This window comes from Anopheles merus, chromosome 2R, assembly GCF_017562075.2.
Source record: "Anopheles merus strain MAF chromosome 2R, AmerM5.1, whole genome shotgun sequence".
Taxonomy (NCBI): Eukaryota; Metazoa; Arthropoda; class Insecta; order Diptera; family Culicidae; genus Anopheles; species Anopheles merus.
In genome coordinates, this window is record NC_054082.1 from 16105357 (window position 1) to 16122353 (window position 16997).

General features: G+C 45.4%; 3 protein-coding genes across 6 annotated transcripts in view; all 3 read right to left on the reverse strand.

The window, feature by feature from the left end:
- Window positions 1-5414, reverse strand: part of LOC121588452 (GTPase-activating Rap/Ran-GAP domain-like protein 3) — a 78861-nt gene extending 73447 nt beyond the window's left edge. The window contains exons 1-2 of one of the 4 annotated variants that reach the window (XM_041906407.1): window positions 5285-5414; window positions 4211-4624 (exon numbers count right to left, since the gene is read on the reverse strand). In XM_041906407.1, the coding sequence (XP_041762341.1) occupies window positions 4211-4239 (29 nt within the window). In that variant the 5' untranslated portion in view covers window positions 4240-4624; window positions 5285-5414. Of the gene's footprint in view, window positions 1-4210; window positions 4625-5191 lie in introns of all 4 variants that reach the window. The other 3 variants (XM_041906405.1, XM_041906404.1, XM_041906403.1) reach the window with 3 other exon arrangements.
- A 6766-nt stretch (window positions 5415-12180) lies between these two features.
- On the reverse strand, window positions 12181-14166 carry LOC121588351 (integumentary mucin C.1-like). Its single transcript, XM_041906176.1, has 8 exons — window positions 14048-14166; window positions 13927-13962; window positions 13792-13842; window positions 13661-13693; window positions 13553-13582; window positions 13445-13483; window positions 13201-13369; window positions 12181-13113 (listed from the first exon to the last, which is right to left on the reverse strand). Exons 1-8 carry the CDS (start codon window positions 14108-14110, stop codon window positions 12542-12544), a joined length of 993 nt encoding a protein of 330 aa, XP_041762110.1. The 5' UTR covers window positions 14111-14166; the 3' UTR covers window positions 12181-12541.
- Window positions 14167-14446: 280 nt separating this feature from the next.
- LOC121591093 (adenosine 3'-phospho 5'-phosphosulfate transporter 1) lies at window positions 14447-16921 on the reverse strand. Its single transcript, XM_041911467.1, has 2 exons — window positions 16491-16921; window positions 14447-16396 (listed from the first exon to the last, which is right to left on the reverse strand). Exons 1-2 carry the CDS (start codon window positions 16520-16522, stop codon window positions 14992-14994), a joined length of 1437 nt encoding a protein of 478 aa, XP_041767401.1. The 5' UTR covers window positions 16523-16921; the 3' UTR covers window positions 14447-14991.
- Window positions 16922-16997: the final 76 nt, after the last annotated feature.

Here is a 16997-nt window from a genome sequence, read left to right on the forward strand (position 1 = left end):
TCTCTCTCTCACACACACACACACACAATACACAAATGTAATAATCTTGTTGCTTCCTAAGACCATTCTCCCTCTCCGGGAGGCTATTTTTCTTTGAACCCTTTTTCCCCCACAAACCATATGTCAACGTTCGCAGCAAACTGTTTTACGTGCCCGGTAAAACTTTGAGCCTTTCTTAGGTTAATACGCTCCGCTTTCCTTTTCCCAAAGGTGACCACAAAAACCGCACTCACACACACACACACACACACACACACACACATACACTGTCCCACAGCAAGTATATATTCTCACACCATTTGTGGTCAGCATGTGAAGAGACGCGCGTGTCTTCGCAACGACGCGTCCATATTTGATTACGTTTCATTTATACTAGAGTGGCAAACCGAAACACACACACACACACTCATGCACCCATACATACAGCAGATTTCCAGGTTGAATTTCGAAACCACTATCTCACTAGCCGAGCCACGCGGCTCACCTTTCAGGTAATGGTAAGCTATAACATCTTTCATTTCGGTAGGCAACAGCTGCTGTCGTTTCTGCTCACCACCCTACTCTCCCATGTAGGGTTATAAATCTGTTTCAGTTGCCACGAGATGTACGGTGGGGACTATACCCTCCCGCCACGTCTGGCAAAGCAGCTCAGCCTGATCAGTGAAAAGGTATTTTAGCTGGCAGAGATCCGCAGAGTAAGCGAGAGCAAACATGGCTCCCCGTGCGGATGAATTGTTTCATTTAGCAAAGCCCCGGGGCCAGAGGTTAGACCGATTTGGGACAGCATCCACTTGTTCTACAATATTTGGCCTACCCGTCTGCGCTGCCCAATACTAAAAGTGGATGAAAATGTTCCACCCATCCTAACTCTCTGCACATAACTTTAGCAAACAATGTGAGCGTCAGTAGCAAAAAGCTGACTCGTGTGCAGCTGGGCGGGAAACATCAGCAATTCAGCCCACAGTTATTATTCGTTGCTAAGCTTTGCCGAGCTTTAATGTACGGTGTGTGCTTGCCCGGTGCTGCTGCACTCATCATCATAAAGGCAAGGGGTAGCAATGGAAAGCGTGGACGGGTTTTACGGGCCCTCCAAATTCGAGGAACTGTTCAAGCTTCGCTTCGAATATCGTATAAAATAGGCATCCGACGATTGTTCTTTCGCAATCTTTCTTTTGTAAGGTGATGCGAGAAGAGGTTGATTTCGTAGAAAATCACTAAACATTAGCTATTCCACGGAAAGGTAGCGCAAAAAAACAGAATGTGTACACAAAGAAAAGAAAGTTTGCGAAGAGGGTGGAATAACATGCATTGTGAAAAATTCAAAGTAAATTCAAGAAATCTTCCCAATGAGCCACAAGCAAAAACCACGCTTCTATGATGGGTTGAAATCATTCTAGCATGCATGAGCTGTTAGCGGTTTCATAATATATAGGGGTTGTTATTTTAAAAAAAGGTAATACAGGGTTTCTCTAGTCAGCTCAACATCGGAAGTGAACAATTTAATCCCGTAAAAAAAACATTTAAACAAGAACAATAGAAACTCAAATTATCTGTAATTGATTGCTCAGTATACGCTCGTCATTCATTTAACAATGTTGAACAGGAATTTTACAGATTGAAATGAAGCTTCAGCTGGCTAGAGAAACACTGTAAGATCTAGCAAGCGCCTAAAAGTATGCAATATGATAATGTTGATCCTTTCCTTGTCCAAGTAAATGTAGCCCGTAGCAAAACGTTGATTTTGCTCTGAAATGCTCAGTTTATTGATATTTTCTGGGGGGTTTTTTTTCTCTAAAATTGAGTACAGCATTTACACGTTATACATTACACGTTTACGCCTTTTTAACAAATTAACTTAATTTTAGCACGAATAGTAATTTTCTCACTAATCTCTTGCAGTTCCTAAAAAGCTGATACCATTAGCTATGTCATATAATAGATGTATTTTTTCAAGTTTTAATAACATTATTACAGCTTTGACCGTACTTAAGATGTAATAGTTGTAATAAATGATCATGTTATAGTTTAATCTAAGCGGAAAAAATAGCCAAATTCTAGGCTACGTACATTTGTCTACATTCAACGATTGGCGTTGAAACAGAAAGGAGAAAAACACACTTGAGCGAAACAAACTTCCATGAAGTGTAATACATTACACAGCAAATTTTCGCATCCAGCTTCAGTAAAGTTATTTACTGAAACGGTTCAGTAATAGAATATTTTACTGATTTTCAGCATGAATGAATGACTTTCAGCAAAATAATTTACTGAATTCATTTCAGTAAAACGCATTTTACTGAAAATCAGTAAAATAAGTGTCAAATTAGTCGTTTCACTGGATATCAGTAAAACAAATTACTGAAAAAGCAGCAATTCATTCTGTCAAATCGACATCGAGAACATCAACAAAACAATGCGGTACCTACTTGCTCGTGATGTGCAAAAAGTTGATTTTTTAGGCGCTTACAGGCACCCTGGTGAAATTTCAGGTGATATTTCGGCTTACGGGATTAATTTAAAACAATTGGCAGCCGTGTTGGTGTGTAAAATGTTTGCTACAATCCACTGTGCTTGCTGAAATTGCGTGGTGTCTGTGAGCGCTTACTGAACCATCTACACTTGCGGCGGCAAAATACAGCATAAAAACTGTATAAAACAATACAAAACGTGTATGAATATAAACTGAGCGGCAGGCAATATCTGCACATCAATAAAAACTCATTTTAAAATAAATATTTCGTCATTTTTTTATCGCTACCAACTACTGAAAAATCAGTAATATGAGAATGGTTTTACTGGGATTTCAGTAAACGAACTGTCATTTTGGTGAGCACCGGACATTACTGAATGATTCAGTAAACATTCTTTTTACTGAAAGGATTACTGAAGATTCAGTTAAAAAAAATCAGTAAAATTTTACTGAAGTTCAGTAAAAAAAGTTTTCTGTGTACACTGAACGATTTATAATTCTCCAATTGATAAATGATTCCGCAGAACTGTGTACCATTGAACCCTTCTTTATGCATCAAAATTAAACCCAAAACTTTGAAAGCAATTCAGCAGCAATAGCAACAACAACTGAGAAGCTTATCAGTACGCACACGCACAGCCGCCTTGCCTGGCACTCCCAACCGGCAGTACGTTCACCTTCCTAATACGAAAGACTTCTCCGCCTCATCCTGTCCAATGTACAAGACGATGTAAGCCCAACACTCACACACAGCCACCCAGCCGCTTCACATTGTGTGATTGTGCCAAAGAGTGCAATCGTCGCAGGAAAAAAAAAACACACAACAGTTGATACAGAACAGTTCCACCACGGTACAGCGTTTCTGCCTTGGTGAACGTTCGGCTAACCGTGTAGCGGGGAAGGAAAAGCGGTTAAGCACCAACCCTAATGACCCACATTATCGTTGAGGCTGCAAATTTAGCAATTAGCAAATGTACTTTTCGACACAGGTTCCGACCATGGTGCCCGGTCTCGTTCGATAGGCCGTTTGGGTAGGCTTCCTTGGCTTGTGGGTAAATAGAGCCACCGGTTTCACCTGCGATTGCTTGGGAGCGGCGATGGGCGCTTGGTGCTGTGTGCTAAGTATACCGATATTAAACGATTTATTGATCAGAACGAACGATCCGAGCTGTACCGAGGGGCAGAGCAAAATGCTGATTACATTTGCACGGTTCGGATACTTTAAGTGAAATTTTATTTCTCTATACTACCCTTAAGAATATCCTTTCACACTTCCTCAGCGAGAGGAAAAACACCATTCACACCCAGATAGCATAACTGTTTACACGTAGCTAAACAACCGTCAACATCGATTTTACGACCAAAACACATCAAAAGCAAATAAAAACTGGAAGCAAGCAGTCCAAAGAGCTCATCTTGCCCGTCGTGCTGCTGTGTTTGTGCTGTGTGTTGGAAAATTAAACGCAAATAACACGAGCGAAATCGATAAATGGTGCTGCAGGGGGAGGTGCCGGCCAGCATTTCGTAACCATTTTATGGCCACCTGATTGGGAAACTGCCCTACCGATACCGATCAAAAGCTGGCACACACACACACACACACACACACACACACACACACACACACACACACACACACAGTTTTATTGCTGAAAAATATACCACCAGCCAGCAACGTTTGCCGGGTGGCAATCGAACGCAAAGGACATTTATTTATCACGAGATGTTGGTAAAAATTACCTTTGAGCAGTCGTTAAATCCTTATCCATGGTTCAGCTCCAATCGGTCGGATCAGGAGAAGAGCTGGCTGCCCCTTCGAATTGGCCGATCGGGATGACAAAAACCGATTTAGTGTACTCTTGCACTTGACACCTTCTCGGCAGCAACCAGGACACCACACACACGCTCACGTTATCGTTTCACTGCTTCATTACATAATTTACATTCACCGCAACCAGCACAACCACACTCTCTAACGGCCACACGACCAAACGACCAACTGCACACATTTAACGACCATAAAGGCAATAACGCTCGACACTCGATATGCTGATGATGCCTTAATTATAATTTTTTTTTTCATCCGTTTTTCCGTGGTTTGTTTTTACTCGCTTTTGGGCAATTTCCTTCTCACGCACTGCACAACAAGAGACCCTAAAGAGAGGGGCGAAGAAAAAACAAAATGGATAGAACGATAGCCATAACAATTAATGTTTGATCAGATTAAAAAAGGCACCCTTTTCCGCGAAAGCACGCGCGGGACACGCGAAACCACGCCACACGACCGACCACGGGGACGTGTTGCGTTTTTGCGTCCAATTACACTGCCCAAAACCTTCCTTTCATTTGGTCCTCAACAAGCCACAATGAGTCGCTTCCTGACGCCTGAGCCTAACCCTTTTTTTTCGGAACCCTCCGCCGAGGCCGTGACCCCGTTTTTACTCCGTTTGATACAATAGAACGCGAAACCTCCTAATTGTGATCAGCACATTTGCCTAATCATGATTATTGTTGCACTAACAACGAACACGAACTTCCTACAATAAAGCGCACACACATACCCCCTTTTTGAAGCACGGGTGGGGCTCAGCTTCTAGAGGAAGGCCCATATTCGTTGACTACTTCCTATTGCCAATTTTAGTCCCTATTTCTCTAGCCTTTGATGCCACGGAAATGCAATATTTAGGCTGCACCGTAACCGGTGAGTCCCTGTGCACAAACCTGCAAACTGGAACGCAACTTCCGTGCCACAACGACAACACACACACCACACGCTTGTCCTACACACCCACTTGAACTCGCGATGAAACACACTTTCCCGTGCGAAAGGCTTTTCCGTTGTCGCCGTGTTTCGAGAGTTTCACGCAAGCCCAGCAAGCCACCAGCAAGCCACGCCGAAACTAAACCATAGCAGATGATTTTTCACACCAGACTGAATGATGATGAAATCTGTGACTGTAAGGGGCTTCCGAGCCCGAGTGCCGAACGGTGGCGCGAAAATGAAACCGAAACCAACGGACGCGTGCGTCTGTGTGTGTGTGTGTGTGTGTGTGTGTGTGTCTGTGTGTACGATTGTGGGAGCAGGCAAAGACGAAGTCAAAACGGGCTGGCTGGTGGGTGCTTTGGGTTGGGTCGGTTCGGTCGGTTCGGTACGGTCCGGTCGGGCGCTTTGTGTACCACTCATCGAGTTACCGGAACGGTCGGAGAGGGTTGGGTTTTTTTTTTTTTTTAATGAGGAGATTGGGTGGGAGCGCATGGAGCAATTACAAAGATGCCGGTTGACGCTCAAGACGGACGCCTTTCATTCATGCTTTCGACGCAACGCAAGGGACAAAACAAAACGTTCGATAAATCTTACGGAGGCGATTGGATTGGGGTGTATTTCGCTCTGACAGTAAAGGGATTGAGTAAAGAGAATAAAAAACCCGAAGAAAGGGGAGCTTATCATAAACGACAACACATTTAATGTTCTTTTAAAATGCATTTCTTCTTTTAATGCATTTGTTCTTTTAAAACCCATCAAATAATCCTTGGAAAATGTAGCTTCAAACAATTACGAACCTTTTTGCTTGACCTATTTAAATCATTTTTTTTTTAATAATGAATTCCTCTCTCAATTTTCCATCACAATGGAAGCAGTCTTCCGCCACCCACAGCACACGCCTTACGCGTAGCACACGTGACGCCGTAATCCTCGTCGTCGTCGTCGCAATGGCAACCACTGCACTGAGCGACTCCGACACTCCCGTGCGAGATCGCTTGAGTACCCAGAAGCAGCAGCACCACCACAAATGAGTGCCCTGTTCCGGGTTGTAATAACATTTACCGAAGCTTTTAATCGAATTCCTTTCGGCAAAAGCAGGCCGAAGCGAAGCGATACACTCGCATACACTCATGCGGGGTGGCAGGCGTACGCTTTTACTATTTCGTCGCTACCGTCGTAGAGCTCGTTTTGCGTCGAGCCATTCTTTGTCTCTGGCGTTCTATTTCGACTTTCGAGCGTTGGGCACACTGAAGGATCTGCCCCGTTTTTTTTTGGCGGTAAACAAAGTCCCCAAAACGCTGTGACGCAGCCTGTCACCCATACATAATGTATGTGTTCTGGGCCGTGCCGGGAGGGAACGTTTTTGGGAGGGAGGCTAAAAAGCCACCAAAAAGCGCACAGACGGATGCGAAGAAACAACAGCAGTCAATGGCCAATGGGGCGAAAAAAAAAAACGCAGAGCACATCCGAACGTACGTGAATACAATTTTTCATTCGATTCAGTCCTTCCTAACCGCGCCTTTTTGTGGATGGTTGCCTCTATTTTCCCCGCCTTCGGGCGGCGGCGCTAAATTGTTTCTTTTCATCCGCTGCGATGAGCGGTCGTTGAATTATGAATACACAAATACCATACACACACACACACACACACACACACACACACAAGCACAAACACACGCGAGGGAAGTAGGGAACGAAACAAGCGCTACTCCTGTGGCCTGTGCTTACTCGACACCGCAAAGATGATATGCAAATTAACGATCGATTCGAAGATGGGAAGCGGAACGGGATGCGCTTGGCGCTTTTGACTCTCATCAACCGGCGCGGTGTCACGCTTTTTCGTGACATTTCGTATCGCACGTGCCCGCCACTACATGCTCCATTGCCGAAAACATGAGAAATGAATTTTAAAACACCAGCCAAGTGCGAATGATGGTTCTGCGGGCGGGGGGAAATGTGTGTAAAAGAAAATCTTTGTCAGGATACAGACAAAAAAATTAACCTCAACTCCGTTTGCTTGGTGTGAGCGAGAGAGACGAGCGATTTTAATTACACACTCTCGCACAAAGAGGTGAACGGAAGAGTGATGAATTAATTCAATTCACTGCAAATACGCTGCAATAAGAGTAAGTGTTTTCACTCCTTTGGTCGTTGTCGTTTTTTGCATCATCTTTTTCTGGTTCCTTTATTGCTGGGGAGCGGATGATTTTTCAATTTAACACAGGTTCGTTTTTAATTAACCTCAGCTGTCCCGGACAATGCAATGAATTGCATATTTGTCTGTCAAATATATTCAATGCTATATTGTTTGGTTACACAAAAATGAGTTTATTGAAAGCGGCACCGGTTTAATGTTTAAAAATGAACTTTTATCATTGTTTGTAGAATAATAAGTTACTTTTCAGCTATTTCATACCTTTCCAGCACCTTTCCAGCTATAGCTATAATATTTCAGTGTTATCTTATTGCATACATTTAGGCGTTTAGCAATGCTTACAGCAAGGAAACTGTCTACTTGGCCACCAAAATGTATTTGACTCAATGTGCAATTTTCCCAAGAAAGGTGAGAAAAAAACGTCACCAAAATAGCATACTGTTTCTTTTCTTACCAAAATGGAAAGTAAGCCCATCATATGGGCTAAAAGAGGTCGTGCGAAGAAAAAATATAAGCGCCTTAACACCCAAAATCAACTATAAACTGTCCTAACTACCTTCGCTTGATCGAGCTTACCCGAAAGAATTACCTCGTTCCACCCTTCCACCAAAGGTTCCAATCAATGGCTGCAACCTAACAGGAAAAAAGGAAACTGTACATAAATTTCAATCCAACCCGTTGACCGTTCTTAAATCATGAGCACAACCTTACTGAGGTGTTGGGTTCCGCGTCCGCAATCTACCACCATCAATCGACCGTGGTGTCGCAAATCTTATCCAAAAACGAGCGATACTTTCGCGTGTTATTGCGATTCCGAAGAATCGGTTCGAGTGTAGCTGTGTGTGCAGAGCGGCGAATGTATCGTCGATCAAACAAACTTTTCCTGCACAGGCGAAGGGCAATAGTATGAAGCCTGCCCGGAAGCAGTTGACTGGTGAAATATTGTTTTTATTTTTCAGCAGTCACACACACACACACACACACACACACACACAGACACACACAATCCCTGTTAACGTGACGCAAAGCCGTACTATTTGCGCCGCCCGACGCGTTCCCAGGTGCTAGATCGATTAATGGACTGCAGTGCTCAAACGAGACGAAACGCTCGTTTGCCGAAGAATATGATTATGCTGGCAGTAAATTGACCTGGAACGGTTCGTACGGGAGGCGGCACTCGGTGCCACCCGAACAGTGCTTCATGTTCGACAGCAACAGCAACGGCGTAAACCCTTTCCCTCCCGTGCCCCGGCCGGTCGTTCGGGGCAACATATTTATACGACGGATAAGTACGCTTTCATGACCAGTGCTATTTCCGTCCAGGACAGGCTGTACCGGCACCGGTTTGTGTTGCCCTTTATTTTTGGGATGAAGCTGCTCCTCCGGCCCGCGGCCCTATTCTAATGGAGCTCAGCTTGCTAAGCCAGTGATCCAATTTGCTGCCCGGGGATCCAAAGGCTACACACGTATGTTTGGGTGTTAAAATTCCCGTCCGATTCACCTTCTTCACATCCCAAACATCGGTTAAATATGGCACCGAGTTGTTATTCGCAGGGTAATGGAATACTTGAAGCAAATATGTGTGTAAGCCCACCCATAATCCATGCCAATGCAGGAGTGGTAAATTTTACGATTCATTTTCCCCCAGTTTCCTACCAGAACCTGTTCCTTGTTTCCTCCCGCGTAGAGGGACCAGCATTTCTTCGGTTCCACGTGGACACACGTCTGAGCGTCCCTTAAATATTCATGTCCATTTCATTCGAAATGGGATGACATTTGATTGGACACTGTTTCAACCGATCTGCAGTAGGGATGTGAAGCATTCCATTGCTTTCGGGAGGGAAACATAGCGAGAAGGCAGCATCATCATACAGTTTCGGACAACTCATTTCCGAACGATCCGTACGGAATGAAGCTAGCGAAACGGGGGGGGGGGGGGGGGTTAGAGAAAGGAGAAAAGGTTTCAGTATTGAACAGTAATACATGATGAGGGACTTTCCGTACACTATATGAACAGCTCGATTTCCATACTGATTCGTGGTGGTTGAAGGTTTTATCATTGAATGGAACTCATTGCTGGATAAAAAGCAAAGCAACTTCGCATTGGACGGTCATAACTAATCAAAACCAAAGCATTTCGTGCTATGAAAAAATGTATTTTGTATTTTAAATTTTAATTATTCTTATTTCAATCAGACAAAAAGTAGTTAAATGCTACTAAAAGGGCTCACACATCGGATACTTTAAATCATTAGAAAAAGCTTCCAGTTGAAAGCAATTTAACTGTCTTTGAAGATGGCAATACCTCACAGCAGACCAAGTGAATCCACTTAAGTTATCAGTTGCTATTCCTCATTTAATCCCACGCGAGAATCATTCTGCTCTAAACTTCCGCTCGTTATTCCGCTTCCCTAACCAACAATCAAGCGCCTGCACGCTTCCCTCCCCTGTTCGCAAGCTCGAAGCAGCAAAGCATTAAAACAATTTCAATAAAGAACTTTCCCCTTTTTTTGCCGCAGTGAACACAGCAAAGAAAAGAAGCTACCACCATCTTCCCGTAGCACCCACTGACCACTATCGCTGACCCGGAGTGTGCTATTGTGTGCTATACTTTCCATTACGATAAACGTTTACAGTGCGCTTTACAATCACAAACAATCAGGCGCCTCCATCTGCACCCGCCGCACACAGGCAGCGCGCACACACACACATTTGTACAATGAAAATTGAAAACTATCCAGCCGGGACGAGGGTTTTGTTTTGCTCTTTCTCCCTCTTCGATATGCAAAGAGATTTGAAAAGAATTTCCCCCTCCGAAACCTTCTAAGCATGCAAACGAAGGTAGATGATGGGTCCCTTGCCACCCTTGCCATACCATTCCAGGCGGCTTTCACGGGGAGACGGGTTTGCAGATTGCAGAACTGCAAATGACGAAGCATCTTTGCGGGCTGAGGTGCGGCTGATAGAACCAACAACACAAATCGGACATTATTCCTTTTCATTATTCGAAAACCCAAACGACCATTCAGCTGTGCAACAAACGCCACGCTCGGGCTATCATTGCTTGCATCGCGTCAAAACCAGGATACAAGTCCGTGAAACAATGCTGTGTGATAATAGTGTGATAGGGAGTGGGTGATCCATTTTTTTTTTTTTTCGAGCTGAATAAAAACAGTGCCACTGTATCTTTAGTCCGAGCGGGGTTTCGGGTGGGTGAAACCATCAAGAGTGGAGCGGTGGAGGAAGCACAGCATGGCAGTATCTTCCGCTCTCAGCGTTGGGCGCATAAAGTAGAGCAGCAACATGGTGCTGCTGCTGCTGCCGGTGCCAACTTCCGGCGTAGTGTGGAATGTAGTGGCTGTAGTGTCGATTTGAGACAATCTGCTCCCCGTATCGCCCCCTCGTAAATTGCATGCTTTTATGAGTGTCTGTTTTGGCGGACGTGTAGGACAAGACGCAAGACACAAGACACAAGTGCAGTGCGGTGTAAAATAGAGAGATAGTTGCTTCGTTACTCGCCTCCGACTCAGACGACCGAGACTTGTGTGAGTGTGTGTTTCTGTGTGCCATCAGGCATATCGGGGAAATGGGAAAAAATTGATAGGAAATTAAGTTTATCCCAATCAATGCATGTCGGGTTTGGTTGGGAAAGTGAGGACGATAAGTGTGCAGCTTTGGAGGTAAGAGTGCTACTTTCTCGTGAACGTGTGTAGCTTTGGAACGGGATTTTGATAAGCTTTAACTTTCTTCAATAGAAAGAACACTCAAATAACACGTTCGTTACCATACTTCACCATACTGATTGTGTCTTAATGGTACGTTCAACATTCAACATTAAAATCACATTTTAAACTTACTTGCCTGCTCCATTTCCATCGCAACGTTCTTTGTGCACAGTTTGAACAAGTTTCGCCATACCAAACGGCTCAACTATTACCGTCCATTAGGGTGTTTTTCTTTTAATTTGCTAACCACAACCGTTACCTTACAATTGCAACCGTTACACACCCTTGCACACGATGATTGCTGACGGGTTCGTTGCTGGGAAGGTGTTTTGCTCGACACGAAACAACAGTAATAACCCGCTAGCGTGAGGATGCTCAATACTTCGCGCGTCAAAATGATGGCATCACGTGTGCATGTGTTCGCCTCGCGTAACAAACGGTAAGCTGCAGCGCAATCATCGTTTTTACAATGGAAGAAAGAAGAAAAACCTTTGCAACTAGTGCCACGCACACACACACTTATGGTTAAACCAACGTAATCAGATATCAACGTCACGTGAAATAGTTCTGCTCGGTTCTTAGCGCATATGACAATCCAGTTTCACTTCATGTTTTCAAAGAATGTAATAAGGTTGGGTGAGCTACAGCTTCTTTCTATAGCACTCCACCACTATTTGCAGCGTGTGCATGCAACCGTGTGGAGAAGCTTTCTCAGCTGCACATTCTCTTTCTGATTCTAATGAATTTTGAACTGCAACTGCTGGTGATGATTCAAAACCACGGAAAAGGAAAAGCGTGCTTAAGCAGCTTTAGAAAGAAGTAAAGCAAAACTGTCGAAATGTTCTTTCGTCTCGCACTCCAGTTTGCCGAAACAAACATTTTCCTAGTGCTCGATTATACAGAACGCCTGCACGGTATGCAATCTGGCTGCATACCAATATGGATGCATACCTTTCTGAGATGTGCATAAAAGTATATTAAATTGAAACTACCAAAGTTTAAAATTATTATTTATAGCCATTCCTCCCTAACATTTAAAAAATAAACAATGAATAAAGTATTTATTCCGTGTTATTACAAGTATTTTATTGTGGAAAAGTAAAGAAAGAAATGGTTAAACATCATATTGCATATCTTACAGGCGCAAAGCATGGTTTGGCGAGAGATCTTTTCTAGCTATTACCGTACCTTTGCCGTTGCTATTTCAAGTGGGCCATTTCAGTGCACCTTCAACGTAAAACAATTGCCTTTAAAAGCTTCAAAGAAAAAAACGGCTCCACCGGGCAGCATAATAAGAACTACGATAATATCACACCGCCACAACACACGTGCACCAGCTAGCTCAGTGCGAACTCCAGCGACTATTCTGTTCTCATTAGCTACGCAGGAAGCTTGTTTAAAATGAAGGCGTACCTTTTCCGTTGAAACTACACTCCCTTTTTGTTTGCTCTTCTTCTGAAAACCACATCATTTGCGCACGCAGCATAACGGATTAAGGCAATTTTATTCTTCCCTTTCATATTGCCTTGGCGCTCCTTGGCCGATGCCTTAGTGGTGGTGGTAGTCCGGGACTTGCGTGCGCCTTTTTTGGGGGATTGGCGCGATGGTTTACCCCTCGTACGCTCCGTGCTCGTTTGCTTGATATTTCGACCACGTTTGGACTTTTTCGTTTTCATACGTCTCGGAGGTTGGGTGGTCGTTGTCGTGGTAGTAGTGGTGGTGGTGGTGGTGGTAGCTTTGGTCGTAGATCGTGTCTTTTTCACGCGTCGCTTTGTAGGGGATGGTACACTGGCCACAGTGGTAGAGGAAACTGCTGTGCTTTCCGTACTTACGCTAACGTCGGTAGGAACGGGCAACGGTCTAATGACCGCTGTGTCCACAATGCTAGGACTTTCCGGTACAACCGGTTGAAGCACGTTGGGAGTAGTCACTACTAAAGATATTGGGACGCCAACAGGGAGCATCGTAACATTGCTGACGACTATCGGTTGCATTGTCACTGGAAAGAGGGAAACAATTTAGCAAAAAAAAAAAAAAAATACTGCGCTTTGCAGCTCAGCAGCAAGTAGCGAGCACATCCACGTACCCTTGTCTGTACCCAGTTCCAGCGCCGTATATTCCGGATAGCTCACATTCGCGAGCCAAGTCAGATTGGCGTAGTCATAGTCGAGTGTAGCGAAAGCATCGTCCACAGAGGTACAGTTCGTACACTCAGGCACCACACTTGCTGCCCCAAATCCAGCACTGTATGCGACCTAAAAATTGAAACATACAAGCGAGTTAAATCCAACGGGAATGTCGCTTCAAAAACCGGGGTAAATCTTGCTTACCGTACCACCGGATTTCGCTTGAACTCCTGGATTTCGGACCTGGAATTTTAAAACGACACTTTTTTTAAAAAAGACATTTTAAATGGCAGCTTTCTCCCCTCAACTAACCTGTGTTGCACCCGGCCGTCTTGTAGTAGTCTGTATTTAAAAGCACAAGAAAATTCGACCCCGATTATAGAAAAGGGAAGCTAATTTATTCTGCACTCACATAATTACCTGCACACGCAACGGAGCCGACTGTTGGGATGCCTGGAATGGAGGAATAAAAAAAAACCGCCCCAACCACAACATAACGTACGTATTATTGCATAAACATGAGCCGCTCCTACTAAGCTCTAGCTACTTACCGCCGTTGCTCCTATTTTTTCGTAATCCATAATAATTAGACGATGTGCTCGCTGGAGCGGCAGCAAAGAGAAACAATGGAAATTATGAAATTATGCAGTTTAAACAATGGCAACAGTTTAACGCATATGGCTTACCTTAACCGGTGCTGAAGTCGTTTGCCCAACGGCTTCCTGGAAGATTTAAAAGGAATAAAAATATATATTTATTTCCACAAACCAAACCCCCCCCCCCGCCGCTCCTTTTTCTCTTACATACCTGAAGCATCATTGAGATGGTAATAATTTGTACCGACCATATCCATGCTTTGAGTCGACTCATGTTGATTGGATTCTACTTTGGCTGCTGTCGGTGCCAAACGAGTCTAAACCCCACCTTGCCGTACGTATGGCTTTTATGCGTTCCAGCGACAACCGGACGATAATGTGACGTTCATTAAAAATCGCTTTAAAATTTGCGGCGGCCTGTTAAAATCCTATCATCATTCATTCTCGCTGATAGTTGCCCTTTTGAGGGTCTGGAAAAGAAAGAAAAATTATTTTATAAACGTACAAACGACAAAACACCCTCCTTTTGGGCCACGTATTACGCTTTTACGGAGGCAAACATTTACAAAAAAAAAACGATTAAAACTGTCGTTTTCTCAAAGGAAAGATTGTAACGAAACCCAATCAACGTTTCGTTTCCGCCAATTTTATTTTATCGCCTTTCCAAACGGTACACATACACACAGGACAAACATACATATTACGATCGCGATTCACAATCGTCGATCGATCGTCACCCTTTTTTTTCTTTTTGGTTAGAACAAGCGTTTAAGCGTTGATCGTTGATCGGTTCGGTTACTCTTCCGCCCCGGTCCGCTGTCCGGTCTCAAACAACCGCAATCGCGACACATCTGCGCTCTCGATGCATCCACTGTCGTTATAAATAAAACATCTGTTATCTCGCTAAAACTAAAACACACCCAGAACAGCTGGCTGGCCCTGGAATTGGAACGTTATTATCTTAACTGGGGTTATGGGTAGATGAAACTAAAAATTAGATTCTGCGATCACAGGCGAAACTGGCTACTGTCGGTGCAACTATTTCGCCTACGAAATCGAACGACTAAAATTGTAAAATGCAAATCCGAGACTATGAACGCCACTACTGCTACTGTTGCTGCTACTTATAGCTTAAGTAAAACGTGCACGCCCGCCTTAGACGTTGATGCGCGGTTTGCCGCCCGAACCACCGCCCTGTGCGCTCTGGTGCCGTTGCTTGATCGCTTTTAGCCGCTGGTTGCAGTACACCCGGAGAAAGATGGCCAAAAACACGATCAGCACCCCGACCACACCGAGGAACGAGATCCGGTGCTGGTAGATCAGGCAGGACAGCAGTATGGCAACGGCCTGCCGGAGCGTCATGATGATCGTGAACACGACCGCCCCGAACGTTGCGATCGTGTAGAAGATGAACAGTTGCCCGATGGCGGACGAGATCGACAGCACCACACAGTCGATCACAAACTTCGGATGGTCGACGGCAAACACGAGCGAGCTGTAGAAGCCGCCCTGCATCGCGAGCGACGCCCCGGTGAACAGTGTGCTGAACAGGTTCACCCCGCACATCATCTGTATCGAGCTCATCGAGTAGGATTTGAACAGCTCGCCCTGCCAGTTCGAGGTGAAGCTGTCGAAGATCATGTAGAACGTGAGCAGCAGCACGCCGGTCAGCGTGGTCATGGCGGACGCTTTCGACTCGTCGGTCGAGCCGGTCAGGAAGAAGATCATACCGACGGAGATCATGACCGCGGTCAGATACTCGTAAAACTCGTACTTGTTGCGCGATATGATCTTGCCCATGATCATCACCGGGATGATTTTGCACGATTTCGCCAACACCTGGGTGGGGAAGTTGACGAACTTCAGTGCCTCGTACTGGAACCAGGCGCTCATGATGTTGGAAAACGACGCGAACGAATACTTGTACAGTGGGGCACGGTGCCGGAACTGGCGCTTCGCCACGAGATACACTGCCGTTATCAGGAAGCCGAGCACACGGTTCGAGAACACCAGAAACTGGGAGTCTTTGAAGTGCGATTTGCGCTTCTCCGGCCCCTCGTACTCTTGGGTCATTATTTTCTCCTGCAGCACGCCCCAGGTAAGGTAGGAACCCATCAGCCCCACCAGACAGTAGCAGAGCAGGGCACACTCCTGGGCCGTGGTGCGCTTGTTGCCGGTCGCTCCCTTACCGGCCCCGGGCGGACCATCCAGCGGCCGGTCCAAACCGTCCGTGCCCGTGCCGGAGTAGCAAAACTTTACCAGCGCGGACAGATGGGAACGGTCCGAACGTTCCATGTACTTGGTGCGCTTGGCATACTTGTAGACCAGCACGCCCGGGATGAAGATGCAGAAGTAGCCGAACAGGTTGACGAGCAGGCGCAGCAGCCACGAGTACTCTTTCGACTTTTGATCGATCAGCTGGCTGAGGGACAGTTCGGGCCTCGGTGCGGCACCTTCGGCCGGTGGCGGCAGCACCAGCTCGGGCGGTCCATCGGCGAGTGTTTCGTGCAGTATTTGCGATACCAGCCGGACGATGGTAATCGTTACGATGATGATGAAGCTGTAGCGAAAGGAGTGAAGGCGTTTTTGGCGTTAGTTTTTGGCGTTAGTTTTTGCCATTAGAGCTACGCTTCAAGGACGAGCCTTTCACTTACAGAATGATGATGTCTGGCACGTAGTTCCTCATGGTGGCTGGCTCTCGAATGACGCGGACGGGGACACACGACGGGAACCACTCACAGTAGCATCGATTGTGTTTAAATCCACGCGGGAAGGAAAACAACGAATTTGTTGTTCTCGGTAAAGCACACACACGTTAGCGAGCGCGTGCCGTGAATATTTACGTTCCTTTGCTTTGGCGCGTTTGGAGTTTGGGCCGGGCAGATTCTCCCAAAGCAAACAAAACGCCCCACCGTTGAACTGCTCACAATAGTGGCCGCCTTTCAGGAATGGAATTCCCTCGTCACATAATTCGTTCCGCGCACGGGTTTATTACACTTTTCACCGTCGTCCCTCGAGCCAAACGAGAGCGGACCAACAAGGCTTTTGCGTGCGTGAAACAAAACACCACCAATTGTGACAGCTCGGAACAGCTGATGCTTGACGTTTGGGTTCGCGTGTGACAGCTCTAGCGAAAGTGTGGGGAAGGAAGGGGGTGACGG